At 38.9% G+C, this 17,884-nt stretch overlaps 1 protein-coding gene across 4 annotated transcripts in view; it reads left to right on the top strand.

Moving 5' to 3' along the window:
* CNTN4 (contactin 4) overlaps positions 1 to 17,884 on the top strand; it is a 998,936-nt gene that overhangs the window by 825,933 nt on the left and 155,119 nt on the right. For all 4 annotated transcript variants that reach the window (XM_025375521.1, XM_025375525.1, XM_025375524.1 and 1 more), the window contains 2 exons: positions 4,481 to 4,617; positions 6,690 to 6,819. In XM_025375521.1, coding sequence (XP_025231306.1) covers positions 4,481 to 4,617; positions 6,690 to 6,819 — 267 coding nt within the window. The remainder of the gene's footprint in view (positions 1 to 4,480; positions 4,618 to 6,689; positions 6,820 to 17,884) is intronic.

The raw sequence follows: 17,884 nt of genomic DNA, 5'->3' as shown, positions 1-17,884 counted from the left end.
TTCAGTGACTTCTGCTAACTGGAAGTCAGGGGTTTGTAAAAAGACTGTAATAATAAACTGGAAGACTCTCTTAAGTAGCATTGTAAAATGACTATTTCTCATGCCAGTACTAGGAACCCTGAATTTGAAGTAAAGTGAGAATTTCTTGATGATTCTGTCAATTGCGTAAGAATCCCAGGCTAGAGAGAAAGATTTGGGAAGCATTATGTAGGTGGGTGGTAAACTAAAGCCAAGTAATTATCTCCAAACTCATAAAGTCTACTATCATTAAAATTCTTAAGCAATGTCAGTGAAACTCCTGCATTTCCTGGAGATGATTCATCTTCTCCAAAATTGTGTGAGCAACCAGAAATAACTGTGACTGTCTACAGGTCATCTTTGTAATAGTAATTTAGAGGGGTTTTTTGTTTGTTTGTTTTTTTGCCGTCGTATCCTTTCTTTTAGATTTTTAAATTTCTAAGGTCTAAGGCATATGTTGGCATTTCTTTCAGTTAGAAATTTCTGTTTTTAGAAAATCGAAGAGCCAAATGCTCCTGAGAATTGTTTGACCCACTGAGTTTAAATTATATCTGCCTGCAATGTAAATTATTATTGGATAAGATGCTTCTACAATTCCAGTGGCTGGAATACACAAACGCTGATTTAGGTCATTTCTGGCAGTTATTGAATAAAAGACTGAAATGAAGAGATTGTTTATCTATCCAGGAGACAAACTGTGTCACAGGGTCAAATCCCAGCACAACCATTTAACCTTATATTTGAATTTGTAGTTTGAGAACAATACTTAAGGAGTCCTAGAAGAATTCTTTTGTTTCAAATCTTGAAAGAATATGGAAGTTCAAAACAGATGGTTCTCTTTCAATATGTGAATGTGTTTAATTCTGCTTAATATGTGGGGTCTGCATATATTACAAAGAAAAAGACGTTTAGAAATGGCTTCTGAAATAATAGTACTGAACTAACCTGTTCAGGTCTTCCTCTGAGTTGATACAGGTTGAGTATCCCTTACCTGAAATGCTTGGGACCAGAAGTGTTTCAGATTTTAGATTTTTTAGGATTTTGGAATATTTCGACCTAAGCCTAAACATGAAGTTTATTTATATTTTATATATACTTTAAACACATAGCCTGAAGGTAATTTATGCAACATTTTAATATTTTGCATAACTTAATGTATGAAACAAAGTTTTCACTGTATTTGCTATGACCAGTCTTATGAGATCAAGTGTGAAATTCTCCACTTGTGGCATCATGGTGGCGCTCAAAAAGTTTTGAATTATAGAGCATTTCAGATTTTAGGTCTTCAGATTAGGGATGTTCAACCTGTGTTTAGACAAGGAGTTGCAAAATGTAGCTGAACCTTGATATTAAGCAATAAATACCCTGTACCCAATGCATTATCACAAAAGGGGGAGGAGCTAATGATATATCTTATAATATGCTTAACTGGGATTTTTGTTATCTAAGGACTTTGAACTAGGTAACCCTCTCCCTGCAAATATGGAGATATATGAGTCATTATCATCAAGCACATGACTTTAGTTATTCTAGTATGAAAAACTCACACATTTAGATATAATTCATCCAATCTAAGTGAGCAGGAGTGAAAACCTTTACTACATGGGCTTTTGCCCTGTAGATTTGCAATTGGCGTGTTAAGATAAAGACTATCTCTCTTTGTCACATATATAATATGATATTTCATTTCTGATCTTCATGGGCCCATGTTCAGATACTCACTTTGACAGGAATATGTTTATATCAGTTCAAATTTGTCTTCTATGAATTAATTTTACTTTAAAAATAAAGAAAGTGCCAAGTGATCTCTCACTGACACTGAATTTTTTTGTTGATTTCACCTTGGCCAGCACAAATAACTACCACTGAGTATTCTCGTCTGATTCCTTGACCTCCATAACCCTGTGGGAAGAGACAGAATGAGCCCTCAGAAGTGCTTAAGTAGTTAGAACTTTGCAAGATCTTTTCAAAATTCTCTCCAGTCTCTCCCTTCTCTGCCTCACCTACTTCTTGAGATTGCAAGGTTTTGCTTCCAGCTTTCTGCATTTTTGAAAGAAAGCAGTAAGTAAGCCCAGTGTTACAGGAAATCTATGACATTGAAATCTCTGTCTCTGCATGTGGTTTTGATGTTTCCTTTTTGAACTTCAACTTGACATTGCTTCATAAGTTACATTTGCCCTTCCATTTTTTTCCTCATTCTCTTTCAAAAGTTTGGCTTCGTTGTTAATATTCCTCACAGATTTCTATGGCTTTTCTTGTTTGCTTTGTTTTCATGGACTCTGTAGGGGGTAAATATTCAGCAGGTTGAATGTGAAATCAGGCATACAACTGCATTAGCCCTATCAGGGTTACACATCAAATTCTCCAAGCAGAGAACCTTTTTAGCTTCCTTTGCATTAGCAGCAGGAAGATAAAGAACAGCGAAGACTTGCAGCTCTTTTAAGGGTGTAGGTTATAACCCTTCATTCAAGTTAATGCTTGTTGATGTTCTAAAATTTTTTGAAGTTGACCCTTTTGGCCTCCCCTCATATGCAGCAGTGCATAATCCCATCAGTAGAGGATGTGTAAAACTGTGTTTTGCTCATTGAAAAACATAAAATTGCTTATAGGTGAGAAAAGAAAAAAGCAGCATTTATTCAAGGGCCTAGAGACCTCTGCTGGTTAAGTGACTTGTTGAGTGTTTTTCTAGTTTTGTTTATTATTGAAAAGGTAAAATATACAGCTTGGCCTCAACAGTAGCAGTTTCCTTTTGAAATAAATTATGTATGATTTGAAACATTGAATGAAGATGCTGAGGTCAAGTCAGCTGGAAGTGATGTTAAGAATAATGAGTAGCATCTCCTAATTAAATACTGATATCAACTTTGATTATTAGGTTTACTTTGGTAGGCATTACCCTGTAGAAATGCCCTGTGAACACATAAAATTCCAGAATGACAGCTATGGTTATCTTCTGCATGACTTTGGGCTGAAGGTCTTCTACCTGAATATGTTTATCATTATTCTTAATGGCATGAATTGTGCTTGAGGCAAGATTTGATATTTATGAAGACTTTTTATGGAACATGGAGTTAACATTGTCTTTATATCTATTGAAAATAAGGAAAGAAAATGTGACTTCAATGAAGTACAGAAAATATGGTATCATTTGGGTGGGGAGGGGTAATGGATTGCATTGGGCAATGTGGGAAGTAAGTGCTGCTTTGAATTCCTGTGTTAGACTGTGGGCAGGACTTGATTTCCTGAGAAGATTTAATAAAAATCAGGATTCATTTAAAGATTTTGGGTTCTAGAGTCATATTCCTGTAGATAACATTCTATCAATATGAAATCAATAATAAACAATGACGATAGTCTTAAAGGAGAAAGGAATCAAAATGTATCTATACAACATGTGGGAGTGAAGTATATTAGTGAGGGACAAGCTAAGCTATTCTCACAAAGGAGACCCCAAAATAAAGTAGCTTAGATAAGAAGTTTATTTCTCTCTCACATTATTTTCCTCAAAAATGGCAGGTGAGCCGGGCGCGGTGGCTCAAGCCTGTAATCCCAGCACTTTGGGAGGCCGAGACGGGCGGATCACGAGGTCGGGAGATCGAGACCATCCTGGCTAACACGGTGAAACCCCGTCTCTACTAAAAAAATACAAAAAACTAGCCGGGCAGGTTGGTGGGCGCCTGTAGTCCCAGCTACTCGGGAGGCTGAGGCAGGAGAATGGCGTAAACCCGGGAGGTGGAGCTTGCAGTGAGCTGAGATCCAGCCACTGCACTCCAGCCTGGGCAGCAGAGCGAGACTCTGTCTCAAAAAAAAAAAAAAAAAAATGGCAGGTGAGTGTGGAGCTGCTTTGCTCCACAGGGTCATTCATGGTCCAAGGCTGACAGATCAGCATTTTCATCCTATGTAGCTTCCATGTCTGCACCCAAGGCTATTTCAATTGTCAGTCTTTTCCAATCAGTGTGAAGGGGCAAAAAGAGGTTAGGGAAAGTATCTTTAAGTGAGTGACCCAGAAGTTGCTCTCACCACTTTCACACACATACAGTTGGCATGAACTTGGTTACATGGTTACCTCTAGCTGCAAAGCCATCTGCAAATGTAGTGCATGCCTGGGAATACACCAGCCCGGTTAAAAGTGGGAACAGGTAATGGGAAGATAATCTCTACTGACAGGAAAAAAGGAATAATAGATCCTTACAGGAGAGGGACAGTTAATTTTACCATATGCTATTGGTAGTTTTACCCATTTTGCATTTAGGGATTAAAACACTACAATATGAACCACAAAAACGGTATTCAGAGTAGGGTATAGGCATCTCCCTGAATGTCTACCCAGTCTTGTTATTTGCATAACATCTGGAAAAGGAATTTTATTATACGTGTAGTTTGCCCTTTGATTGCATATGATAAAAATAGATTGAGTATACACTGAATATACACCTTCTCTTTGCTTTTTGAATGGCTATAGCTCAACCTAATTGGATTCAAAAAATAAATGATATTCACGTGGCCATGGAAGAAAATGTCTTTTGGGAATGTAAAGCAAATGGAAGGCCTAAGCCTACATACAGGTGGCTAAAAAATGGTGAACCTCTGCTAACTCGGGTAAGCAAATTAATGGTAATTGTGTCTTAGTCTTGACTATAATGTTTAATATAGCCTCATTGCCGTGGAAACGTGAGAATGGTGAATCATTTCTAAAATAATAAACAATGAAACACCATTATAGTGGAAAAAGTGAGAGTGAATGCAATTGATAAATAGAAAGTGCACTTAAATCCAATTCTCCAGCTTTCAATTAAGCTCTTGTACTAGATCTTTGGTCTTCAAAGATTAGCATCTGTGAGATTATAATGGGAAAGTTATGCAAAAGGTCTGGAACATGCAATTGTGCTAAGATACAAAGGAAGATACATTCCAGGATCCACTACAAGAGAAGGGGCATTGTCACAATGCAGGATGTCCATCTAAATAGAGAAACACTCTGACAAAGAAATCTGAATGAAGCAGGGGCAGAGTGGGGGACCCTGAGAATGAGGAATAATTGTGTCTGATTAATTTTCCTTATGTATTTTCCTACTGAACCTCAAATGTTAATTGAAATTTGACATTTTCCTCAGGCTCCAAATTGAGAGGCAGTCTTCTAGTAGGCCACCCAGGAAAGAGTGCCTGCTCAGATCAATGGCCCCCACGTGAATTTACATGACAGGAAGAGAAAGGGGGCTGTTTTGTCTAACCCACCCCCTGCCTCATGCATCTTCTCCATTTCCTGGAAGGGCTCCAGCTTGTCCATGATTCTGTCTATTATAAAAGCCAGACTCAAACAAATTGCAAGAGTATATGTACCTAGGTACTGGTATTTTCCTCCCTTTGTGTAATTGTTACCAAAATGCCAGGGGGTTAGTCTAGGTCCTGTTGCTTGCTGTGCAGAGAGCCAATCACTGAGACAGTGAGTATTGCCAGGAAATAAGGCTTTGTCAGGTGCTTTAGTCAAAGAGAATGGGAGAGCAGTCTCAAATCCATCTCTCCAACCAACTAAAATTGGGAGTTTATGTAGCTGGGGAAGGGATGCAGCTGTGTACAGGAAGGAATTAGGTGGGGGTACAGAGGCAATCACGACAGATGAAGGGTCTTGTGTCTCACTCTCTGGTTGCCATGATCTAGTGAGTTTGAGTCCCTTGCTTGAGGATCAACCTCCTGAGGAGTTAACTCAGATGAGACCAATGTAAGTTTCAAGTTTTAAAACTAGGCAGGTCAATTTCTGTATTTATTCAAAAATGGGTAATTATCATTTCTGTGGGACAATTGGGCTGGTTTCTTAATGTGAGGGAATATGGATGTCTAGATTTAATCACAGTTTAATAAAGTGTCCAGTCAGCTAACTCACAGCCCTGCAGCAAACAGAAAACTAGTACCTCTTTATATGTGTGTGTGTGTGTGTGTGTGTGTGTGTGTGTGTGTGTATAGAGAGAGGGAGAATGGCATAGCTCCTGGAGAGGAAGAGATCCTTTTTGATACTTATGAAAATTGATACATAAGTTGTATATCCTCAGAGTGACAAACGGGGAAGATCTCCTGTGCCACGTACTAACTTTGCCTCCTTGAGATTGGCCACCAGATGGACTTCAGCTTAAATCACACCACTGACAACCATAAACTAAGGGAATATTAAACTATTAATACCTGCATTTTTCAGTAAACCTCAACCTATATTAAATAGTTGCCTCTGTTTCATCCAAAATTGTAATCCTATTAACCTTCAAAGTATCACCTGCTCAAAATGTGAGTGTTTTAAACCCTCTAAACAGTAAATTTGGTTGTATTTCCAAAACCCCCTAACTCTGGTTAGTACAAATCCTTAAAGTTAAAAAGCATTTTAAATTTCAAGTTCTGTTTAGAGAGGATATTAATCTGAATGGCTCCACTATTAAATCATTGAGAACTCAAGAGAATCTACAATTTAAATTCCATTTACCAACTGATGTACTGGTTGTTCCACTTAGCATCTGACCTGCCAGAAAATTTAGTTGACAGATAAATAGATCATGTTATGTAAATTGCTTATATGATGGCTATTTTCTTCCCATTAAGCTTCCTTGATATTACACATGGTAAAATTGCCTTAAAGTCTCAGTTGTAGAAGGTCATTGTTTTTATGTTCCTCTTTTCTTTCACAGGATAGAATTCAAATTGAGCAAGGAACACTCAACATAACAATAGTGAACCTCTCAGATGCTGGCATGTATCAGTGTTTGGCAGAGAATAAACATGGAGTTATCTTTTCCAACGCAGAGCTTAGTGTTATAGGTGAGTCTTTATACTGGCAAGAAAAAATAAAGTAAAAACTCTTTAAATCACTAAACTAACTTGTTCTTTGCCAACCATGAATGTTCAATCCAAGAAAGGAGTAAAGAAATCTTTAGGCCAAAGACACTACTGGAGAAACAAGTAATATGCAAGTCTATAAGCAATAACAAGAGGACGCTTTCTAAATCAGCCTCCTCTGATGCTTACAGAGGGACCATGCTTCCCTTGGCACTCATTTTTATTTCTTTTTCTTTTTTCTTTTTCTTTTTATTATTATACTTTAAGTTCTAGGGTACATGTGCACAACGTGCAGGTTTGTTACATATGTATACATGTGCCATGTTGGTGTGCTGCACCCATTAACTCATCATTTACATTAGGTATATCTCCTAATGCTATCCCTCCCCCCTCCCCCTTCCCCACAATAGGCCCCGGTGTGTGATGTTCCCCGGCCTGTGTCCAAGTGATCTCATTTTCAATTCCCACCTATGAGTGAGAACATGCGGTGTTTGGTTTTCTGTTCTTGTGATAGTTTGCTGAGAATGGTGGTTTCCAGCTGCATCCATGTCCCTACAAAGGACACGAACTCATGCTTTTTTATGGCTGCATAGTATTCCATGGTGTATATGTGCCACATTTTCTTAATTCAGTCCGTCACTGATGGACATTTGGGTTGATTCCAAGTCTTTGCTATTGTGAATAGTGCCACAATAAACATACGTGTGCACATCTCTTTATAGCAGCATGATTTATAATCCTTTGAGTATATCCCCAGTAATAGGATGGCTGGGTCAAATGGTATTTCTAGTTCTAGATCCTTGAGGAATCGCCACACTGTTTTCCACAATGGTTGAACTAGTTTATGGTCCCACCAACAGTGTAAAAGTGTTCCTATTTCTCCACATCCTCTCCAGCACCTGTTGTTTCCTGTTTTTTTAATGATTGCCATTCTAACTGGTGTCAGATGGTATCTCATTGTGGTTTTGATTTGCATTTCTCTGATGGTGAGTGATGATGAGCATTTTTTCATGTGTCTGTTTGCTGTATGAATGTCTTCTTTTGAGAAATGTCTGTTCATATCCTTTGCCCACTTTTCGATGGGGTTGTTTGTTTTTTTCTTGTAAATTTGTTTGAGTTCTTTGTAGGTTCTCTATAATAGCCCTTTGTCAGATGAGTAGATTGCAAAAATTTTCTCCCATTCTGTAGGTTGCCTGTTCTCTCTGATGGTAGCTTCTTTTGCTATGCAGAAGCTCTTTAGTTTAATTAGATCCCATTTGTCAATTTTGGCTTTTGTTGCCATTGTTTTTGGTGTTTTAGACATGAAGTCCTTGCTCATGCCTATGTCCTGAATGGTATTACCTAGGTTTTCTTCTAGGGTTTTTATGGTTTTAGGTCTAACATTTAAGTCTCTAATCCATTTTGAATTAATTTTCATATAAGGAGTAAGGAAAGGATCCAGTTTCAGCTTTGTACTTATGGCTAGCCAATTTTCCCAGCACCATTTATTAAATAGGGAATCCTTTCCGCATTTCTTGTTTTTGTCAGCTTTGTCAAAGATCAGATGGCTGTAGATGTGTGGTATTTTTTCTGAGGGCTCTGTTCTGTTTCATTGGTCTATATCTCTGTTTTGGTACCAGTACCATGCTGTTTCTGTTACTGTAGCCTTGTAGTATAGTTTGAAGTCAGGTAGCGTGATGCCTCCAGATTTGTTCTTTTGGCTTAGGATTGTCTTGGCAATGCGGGGTCTTTTTTGGTTCCATATGAACTTTAAAGCAGTTTTTTCCAATTCTGTGAAGAAAGTCATTGGTAGCTTAATGGGGATAACATTGAATCTATAAATTACCTTGGGCAGTACGGCCATTTTCACAATATTGATTCTTCCTTTCCATGAGCATGGTATGTTCTTCCATTTGTTTGTGTCCTCTTTTATTTCACTGAGCAATGGTTTGTAGTTCTCCTTGAAGAGGTCCTTTACATCCCTTGTAAGTTGGATTCCTAGGTATTTGATTCTCTTTGAAGCTATCTTGAATGGGAGTTCATTCATGATTTGGCTCTCTGTTTGTCTGTTACTGGTGTATAAGAGTGCTTGTGATTTTTGCACATTGATTTTGTATCCTGAGACTTTGCTGAAGTTGCTTATCAGCTTAAGGAGATTTTGGGCTGAGATGATGGAGTTTTCTAAATATACAATCATGTCATCTGCAAACAGGGACAATTTGACTTCTTTTCCTAACTGAATACCCTTTATTTCTTTCTCTTGCCTGATTGCCCTAGCCAGAACTTCCAACATTATGTTGAATAGGAGTGGTGAGAGAGGGCATCCCTGTCTTGTGCCAGTTTTCAAAGGGAATTTTTCCAGTTTTTGCCCATTCAGTATGATATTGGCTGTGGGTTTGTCATAAATAGCTCTTATTATTTTCAGATACGTTCCATCAATACCAAATTTATTGAGAGTTTTTAGCATGAAGGGCTGTTGAATTTTGTCAAAGGCCTTTTCTGCATCTATTGAGATAATTATGTGGTTTTTGTCTTTGGTTCTGTTTATATTCTGGATTATGTTTATTGCTTGCGTATGTTATGTTGCATCCCAGGGATGAAGCCCACTTGATCATGGTGGATAAGCTTTTTGATGTGCTGCTGGATTTGGTTTGCCAGTATTTTATTGAGGATTTTTGCATTGATGTTCATCAGGGATATTGGTCTAAAATTCTCTGTTTTTGTTGTATCTCTATCAGGCTTTGGTATCAGGATGATGTTGGCCTCGTAAAATGAGTTAGGGAGGATTCCCTCTTTTTCTGTTGATTGGAATAGTTTCAGAAGGAATGGTACCAACTCCTCCTTGTACCTCTGGTAGAATTTGGCTGTGAATCCGTCTGGTCCTGGACTTTTTTTGGTCAGTAGGCTATTAATTATTGCCTAAATTTCAGAGCCTGCTATTGGTCTATTCAGGGATTCAACTTCTTCCTGGTTTAGTCTTGGAAGAGTGTAAGTGTCCAGGAAATTATCCATTTCTTCTAAGTTTTCTAGTTTATATGCGTAGAGGTGTTTATAGTATTCTCTGATGGTAGTTTGTATTTCTTTGGGGTCGGTGGTGATATCCCCTTTATCATTTCTTTATTGCATCTCTTTGATTCTTCTCTCTTTTCTTCTTTATTAGTCTTGCTAGCGGTCTATCAATTTTGTTGATCTTTTCAAAAAACCAGCTCCTGGATTCATTGATTTTTTTGGAGGGTTTTTTGTGTCTCTATCTCCTTCAGTTCTGCTCTGATCTTAGTTATTTCATGCCTTCTGCTAGCTTTTGAATGTGTTTGCTCTTGCTTCTCTAGTTCTTTTAATTGTGGTGTTAGGGTGTTAATTTTAGATCTTTCCTGCTTTCTCTTGTGGGCATTTAGTGCTATAAATTTCCCTCTACACACTGCTTTAAATGTGTCCCAGAGATTCTGGTATGTTGTATCTTTGTTCTCATTGGTTTCAAAGAACATCTTTATTTCTGCCTTCATTTCGTTATGTACCCAGTAGTCATTCAGGAGCAGGTTGTTCAGTTTCTGTGTAGTTGAGCGGTTTTGATTGAGTTTCTTAGTCCTGAGTTCTAGTTTAATTGCATTGTGGTCTGAGAGACAGTTTGTTATAATTTCTGTTCTTGTACATTTGCTGAGGAGTGCTTTACTTCCAACTATGTGGTCTATTTTGGAATAAGTGCGACGTGGTGCTGAGAAGAATGTATATTCTGTTGATTTTGGGTGGAGAGTTCTGTAGATGTCTATTAGGTCCGCTTGGTGCAGAGTTGAGTTCAATTCCTGGATATCCTTGTTAACTTTCTGTCTCGTTGATCTGTCTAATGTTGACAGTGGGGTGTTAAAGTCTCCCATTATTATTGTATGGGAGTCTAAGTCTCTTTGTAAGTCTCTAAGGACTTGCTTTATGAATCTGGGTGCTCCTGTATTGGGTGCATATATACTTAGGATAGTTAGCTCTTCCTGATGAATTGATCCGTTTACCATTATGTAATGGCCTTCTTTGTTTCTTTTGATCTTTGATGGTTTAAAGTCTGTTTCATCAGAGACTAGGATTGCAACCCCTGCTTTTTTTTGTTTTCCATCTGCTTGGTAGATCTTCCTCCATCCCTTTATTTTGAGCCTATGTGTGTCTCTGCATGTGAGATGGGTCTCCTGAATACAGCAGACTAATGGGTCTTGACTCTTTATCCAATTTGCCAGTCTGTGTCTTTTAATTGGACCATTTAGTCCATTTACCTTTAAGGTTAATATTGTTATGTGTGAACTTGATCCTGTCATTGTGATATTAGCTGGTTATTTTGCTCGTTAGTTGATGCAGTTTCTTCCTAGCATCGATGGTCTTTACATTTTGGCATGTTTTTGCAATGGCTGGTACCGGTTGTTCCTTCCCATGTTTAGTGCTTCCTTCAGGATCTCTTGTAGGGCAGGCCTGGTGGTGACAAAATCTCTAAGCATTTACTTGTCTGTAAAGGATTTTATTTCCCCTTCACTTATGAAACTTAGTTTGGCTGGATATGAAATTCTGGGTTGAAAATTCTTTTCTTTAAGAATGTTGAATATTGGCCCCCACTCTCTTCTGGCTTGGAGAGTTTCTACCAAGAGATCTGCTGTTAGTCTGATGGGCTTCCCTTTGTGTGTAACCAGACCTTTCTCTCTGGCTGCCCTTAACATTTTTTCCTTCATTTCAACTTTGATGAATCTGACAATTATGTGTCTTGTAGTTGCTCTTCTCGAGGAGTATCTTTGTGGCATTCTCTGTATTTCCTGAATTTGAATGTTGGCCTGCCTTACCAGGTTGGGGAAGTTCTCCTGGATGATATCCTGTAGAATGTTTTCCACCTTGATTCCATTTTCCCCGTCAGTTTCAGGCACACCAATCAGACGTAGATTTGGTCTTTTCACATAATCCCATATTTCTTGGAGGCTTTGTTCATTTCTTTTTACTCTTTTTTCTCCACACTTCTTGCTTCATTTCATTCATTCGATCTTCAGTCACTGATACTCTTGTCCAGTTGATCGAGTCGGTTACTGAAGCTTGTGCATTTGTCACGTATTTCTCATGTCATGGTTTTCATCTCTATAAGTTCTTTTATGGCCTTCTCTGCATTGATTATTCTAATTTTCTAATTATCCATTCATCCATTCTTTTTTCAAGGTTTTTAGTTTCTTTGCCCTCGGTAAGTAGTTCCCCCTTTAGCTCTGAGAAGTTTGATGAACTGAAGCCCCCTTCTCTCAACTTGTCAAAGTCATTCTCTATCCAGCTTTGTTCTGCTGCTGGCGATGAGCTGCATTCCTTTGGAGGGGGAGATGCACTCTGATTTTTTGAATTTCCAGCTTTTCTACCCTGCTTTTTCCCCATCTTTGTGGTTTTATCTTCCTTTGGTCTTTGATGATGGTGACGTACTGATGGGGTTTTCATGTGGATGTCCTTTCTGTTTGTTAGTTTTCCTTCTAACAGTCAGGACCCTCAGCTGCAGGTCTGTTGGATTTTGCTTGAGGTCCACTTCAGACCCTGTTTGCCTGGGTATCAGCAGCAGAGGCTGCAGAAGATAGAATATTGCTGAACAGCGAGTGTTGCTGTCTGATTCTTGCTCTGGAAGCTTCGTCTCAGAGGTGTACCCTGCCGTGTGAGGTGTGAGGTGTCAGTCTGCACCTAGTGGGGGATGTCTCCCAGTTAGGCTACTCAGGGTTCAGGGACCCACTTGAGCAGGCAGTCTGTCCATTCTCAGATCTCAACCTCCGTGCTGGGAGAACCACTGCTCTCTTCAAAGCTGTCAGACAGGGACTTTTACATCTACAGAGGTTTCTGCTGCTTTTTGTTTAGCTATGCCCTGTCCCCAGAAGTGGAGTCTACAGAGGCAGGCAGGCCTCCTTGAGCTGCGGTGGGCTCCACCCAATTCAAGCTTCCCTGTGGCTTTACCTACTTAAGCCTCAGCAATGGTGGGCGCCCCTCCCCCAGCGTTGCTGCTGCCTTGCAGTTAGATCTCAGACTGCTGTGCTAGCAATGAGGGAGGCTCCGTGGGTGTGGACCCTCCAGGCCAGGTGTGGGATATAATCTCCTGGTGTGCCATTTGCTAAGACCCTTGGTAAAGTGCAGTATTAGGGTGGGAGTTACCTGCTTTTCCAGGTGTTGTGTGTCTCAGTTTCCTTTGGCTAGGAAAAGGAATTCCCTTCCCCCTTGTGCTTCCCAGGTGAGGCGATGCCTTGCCCTGCTTCAGCTCTCGCTGGTCGGGCTGCACCAGCTGACCAGCACTGACTGTCCGACACCCAGTGAGATGAACCTGGTACCTCAGTTGAAAATGCAGAAATCACCTGTCTTCTGTGTCGCTCATGCTGAGAGCTGGAGGCTGGAGCTGTTCCTATTCGGCCATCTTGGGCGCCCCCCCTCCCCCGCACTCATTTTTATTCCTCTATTGACTGCACTTCTAAATTGAGCAAAGTTTTTGAGATGCTTTTTGGAGTCTGCTGCTGATTTGGTACAAACTTGAGCTTGGAGGGAATAAGAGCTGACTTGGTTTGGAAAGGCTTATTTGAATAGCTGACAGAATAAATCCTGCTCTTCCACATCTGAATTTTTCCATACTACGCATTAATGGTCTTTCTTCCAACTACATTTTTCATCATGTGCCACTTCCTCCCTCCTCTTCAGCTGCATTGACCGTTCTGTTCTGCATATTCACCATCCTCCCTTCCTCTGCAGGCCACTGGTACATAGTGAGTGCATCCTCTGCCTGAAACACTTTTCCTTCCCCTTTTCATTTCTGCAGCTCCTTCTCATTTCCCATCTTCTAGTTTCATTGGTGCTTCCTCAGAAAATCATGCTTGGGTCAACTATTCCTATTACAGATTTTTATACTGTCTTTTACCTCACCTTTATGAAAGATGCCACAGTTAACAATTTACATTTTTTTGTGGTCTTTCTATATTTTTCTTCCACTGCATTTACTGCATTTTAACCTCCCTGTGATGTCAAGGATCATATTTGGTTCAATTCATCATTTTATTACCAGGACTTAATATAATATTGAAGCACATAGTATGCACTCAATAAATATTGAATGAGTGTAAGAATGAATGAGTGTGTTAAATGTATAAAGAAGTTGAGAGATTATTTTATTAAATGGATTAATAGATTAGGACAGTAAACAATTGAAAACATAGTTGAGTGAACAGATGAATCTATGGATGTTTAAAAAAAAGTTAAGATCAACAACTTGCATTATCCTATAGAAAAATTTTGAATTTGTCTATTATTATAAAAGAAGAGATGATAATGAAAACTTAAAACACAAAATCAAATGTAAACAGTTTGGGAACTGCCTCCTATTTTAGAGGCTTTAAGTAGTCATTCGCCTTGGTGAGAGCATAATGGAAGATTATGAATAGGGAAAAACAGCACACAAAGGAGATAATTCACATGCTCTGATACATTGTCCAGTTTCAGAGTCCTGACTTTCCCTTCTGAAAAACATTCATTGGTGCCTAGCATCTAAATCTTGCATATGGAAGTAAATGTTCTCAAGTAGAATGTACTTCCATTCTGTGCAATGTAAAAAAATAAAAAGTAAGGAAAACTTCCACAACTGCTCTTCTAAGTTCTTTAGCATTGACCCAAATCCTATCAAAAATAATGATTGTGAGATTTCATGGGGACAGAGCCTTTTTCGAAGCAGCGTAGTAATGGTTTTATGTTCTTGGAATAAGTATCAACTTGGCTAGGCCTACTTGGAAGCCTAAACACACATACTTCTCACCCTGTAAATATTAGGAACAATAATTTTCAACCCCTTCCAGGACACGTATGATGGTTCCCTTCTGCCCAGATTTGCTAACTATTGGTACGTGGAACTGAGTCTTTTGGAGTACAGTTCACCATGGCAGGATTGCTTAGGAGTTTCTTCTAAAACAAGTGTGTTCTCTATTCTACTGTATGTCAGCTAGTTGGAAGAGCAGCTAAAAGTGAGATGTGGCCTAATGAAATGAATCATAGTGTCTCAAAACCCACTAGATGAGCACTAGCCAATTTATAAATCTAGGGACCCCTTTATAATTTAAAAAGATTTTGTGGATCCCTTTATTAAAATAAGAAAATTTGATAGAAACAAATGACTCCAATAAAGTGAGAAAAGCTGTTTAATGATTTTTATCTAGAGTGTCTACCCGCAGCCCAAAATAACAGAAAATATGTGTATGCATATGTATACGCATAACGACTTAAAGCCACTCTTTGCATAGCCCTCCCCTCTCTCCCTCTAGTACCAGGATTCAAGGCCTGTTAGCTTAGAATCATTGCTCCAACTTTTGCATTAAGGAGTTTATTTAAAAATCATTTCCAACTGGAGTTGTCTAATTACAAATGAATTTTTGATCTGAGCTCATAAGTTTCCCAAAGCCAGCAAACTAGAAGTGTTAGTGTGTTGAAGCTGCTATAACAAAAATACCATAAACATGGTGGCTTATAGACAACAAATGTTTATTTCTGATATTTCGGAAGCTGGAAGTGTGAGACCAGGGTGCCAGCATGGCCGGGTTCTGGTGAAGGCCCCCTTCTAGGTTGCAGACTGCCAACCTCTCACTGTGTCTTCACATGGTAGAAGGGGTTAGGGTCTCTTGGGCCTCTTTTATAAGGGTACTAATCCCATTCATAAGGTGCTTCACCCTTATGAAGGGCTTCACCCCATAAGGTCTTCAGCTCTTAAAGGTCCTGCCTCTTAGTACCATCACCTTAGGGGTTAGGATTTCAACATAGGAATTTTGGAGGGACACAAACATTCAGACCATAGCACTAGAGCAGTGAAGATAAAATGAAAATACCTGAGAAATTATGTAACCATGTTTAACATGAGAACGATAAAGGTATGTCATCAAATTATGTATGCCAAGTAAGTTGGAAAAATGTAAGGCTTTCAGGAATTCAGGAAAGGGAGTTTGGCTAAGGGGCTGGGCTGGAAAGCTAAGCTCTGAACAATTTAGATTTTGACAAACACAAAGAATATTCCAGATCAGAATGAAATGGCTGGAACAAAGGCTCAAAAATACAAAATATCTGGGATAGTTTACTGCACATAGAGAATCTTCAAGTTTTTTTAAATTGTTGACTCATCAGTGGATGAATGGGCAAACAAAATTTGGCGCATATATATATACACACACACACACACACACACACATACACACAGACACACACACACACAGTAGAATACTATGTAGCCATAAAAAGGGGAGAAAATTCTGTCATTTGTGACAAGAGGGATGAACCCGGAGGACATCATGCTATGTGAAATAAGTCAGGCGCAGAAAAATATCATATGATGTCACTCATATGTAGAACCTAAAAAAGTTTATCTCAAAGAAATAGGGTAGAATGGTTGTTGCCAGGGGTTGGGGAAATCGGTGGGGGAGGATTGGAAGATGTTGTTCAAAGAATACATTTCAGTTAGGTGGGACAAATAAATTCAAGCCCTCTATTTTATAACACGATGATTATAGTTAATAACAAGATATCGTACTCTCAAAAAATGCTGAGGGAGCGGATAAGTGTTTCACCACAAAAATGAAAACTATATAAGGTAATTTATCTTAATTAGCTAGATTTAGTCATTCTACAATGTATATAAATACTTCAAAACATGTTGTATGTAATAGATAAAATTATATCTGTCAATCTAAAAAGTAAAATAATAAATAAAAATTTTGATTCAGATACATAAAGCATATATGGGGAAGTTTAAACTTGAAAAAGAAAGATGGTGGCCAGGCGCAATGGCTCACACCTGTAATCCCAGCACTTTGGGAGGCGGAGGCAGGCGGATCACCTGAGGTCTGGAGATTAAGCCCAGCCTAGCCAAAATGACGAGACCCCGTATCTACTAAAAAAATACAAAAATTAGCCGGGCATGGTGGCGCATGCCTCTAATCCCAGCTACTCAGCAGGCTGAGGCAGGAGAATCACTTGAACCCGGGAGGCAGAGGTTGCAGTGAGCCAAGATCGTGCCATTGCACTCCGGCCTGGGCAACAAGAGTGAAACTCCTTCTCAAAAAAAAGAAAAGAAAAAGAAAGATGGAGAAGTCATTAAGGACCAATTTTGGAGATTCTTGAATGACAAGCTTAGAAGTTCCCTATTTAATATCCCATTTTCCCTTCCAAAAATTCCCAGTAATGTATTTCAGGTAAATTGAAGGGCAGTTAAGGATTGAGTGCATAAACCGCTAGAGTCTCTCTTAAGTGAATAATGGAGAAGACATCTGACTATTTAAAACTACTCAGAAATTAATACTGGTTAACTTGGGTAAGCTATAATATGATTGTTTTCCACAAGTCACTTTGTTCCTTATATAGCAGTAATAGTTTGGTTTTTTTGGATCAAATAACTAAATTGTCATTACCTGTGTTATAATCATGAGGATGCTGAATTGAACAAAGAAACAAAATGGAAACAAGATAATCTCTTGTTAAGATTATCTCTTGGCCGAGTGTGGTGGCTCACACATGTAATCCCAGCACTTTGGGAGGTCGAGGTGGGTGGATCACCTGAGGTCGGAGTTCCAGAACAGCCTGGCCACCATGGCAAAAAACCATCTCTACTAAAAATACAAAAATTAGCTGGACATGGTGGTGCACACTTGTAGTCCCAGCTACCTGGGAGGCTGAGGCAGGAGAATCACTTGAACCTGGGAGGCAAAGACTGCGCCACTGCACTCCAGCCTGGGTAAAAGAGTGAGACTGTCTCAAAAAAAAAAAAAAAAAAAAAAAAAAAAAAAAAAAAAAAATTATCTCTTGATAATCTGTATAAGAAAGAAAAAATATATATGTTGGTTCCATGTTTTGATTAAATTTCAGGAATCTTCAATGCTATAGAGGAGATTCCTGTTAATGTTGAGTGATAGCCCTACAGTCATGAATAAGAGATGGTTAGGAAGCATGTGTTTAATAGGTTTTTCCGTTGGTTTTATTGTATGTGTTCTGTCTTGGTATTTAATGTGTATGTAACATTTCTGTATTTAATGGATTTAAGCTGCTAAATAGTTAATCTGTGTGCTGGGTGATT

The sequence above is a fragment of the Theropithecus gelada genome, chromosome 2 (assembly GCF_003255815.1).
Source record: "Theropithecus gelada isolate Dixy chromosome 2, Tgel_1.0, whole genome shotgun sequence".
Classification (NCBI taxonomy): domain Eukaryota; kingdom Metazoa; phylum Chordata; class Mammalia; order Primates; family Cercopithecidae; genus Theropithecus; species Theropithecus gelada.
Note: the sequence above shows the minus strand (reverse complement) of the source record. Positions and strands in the feature narration are given on the sequence as shown.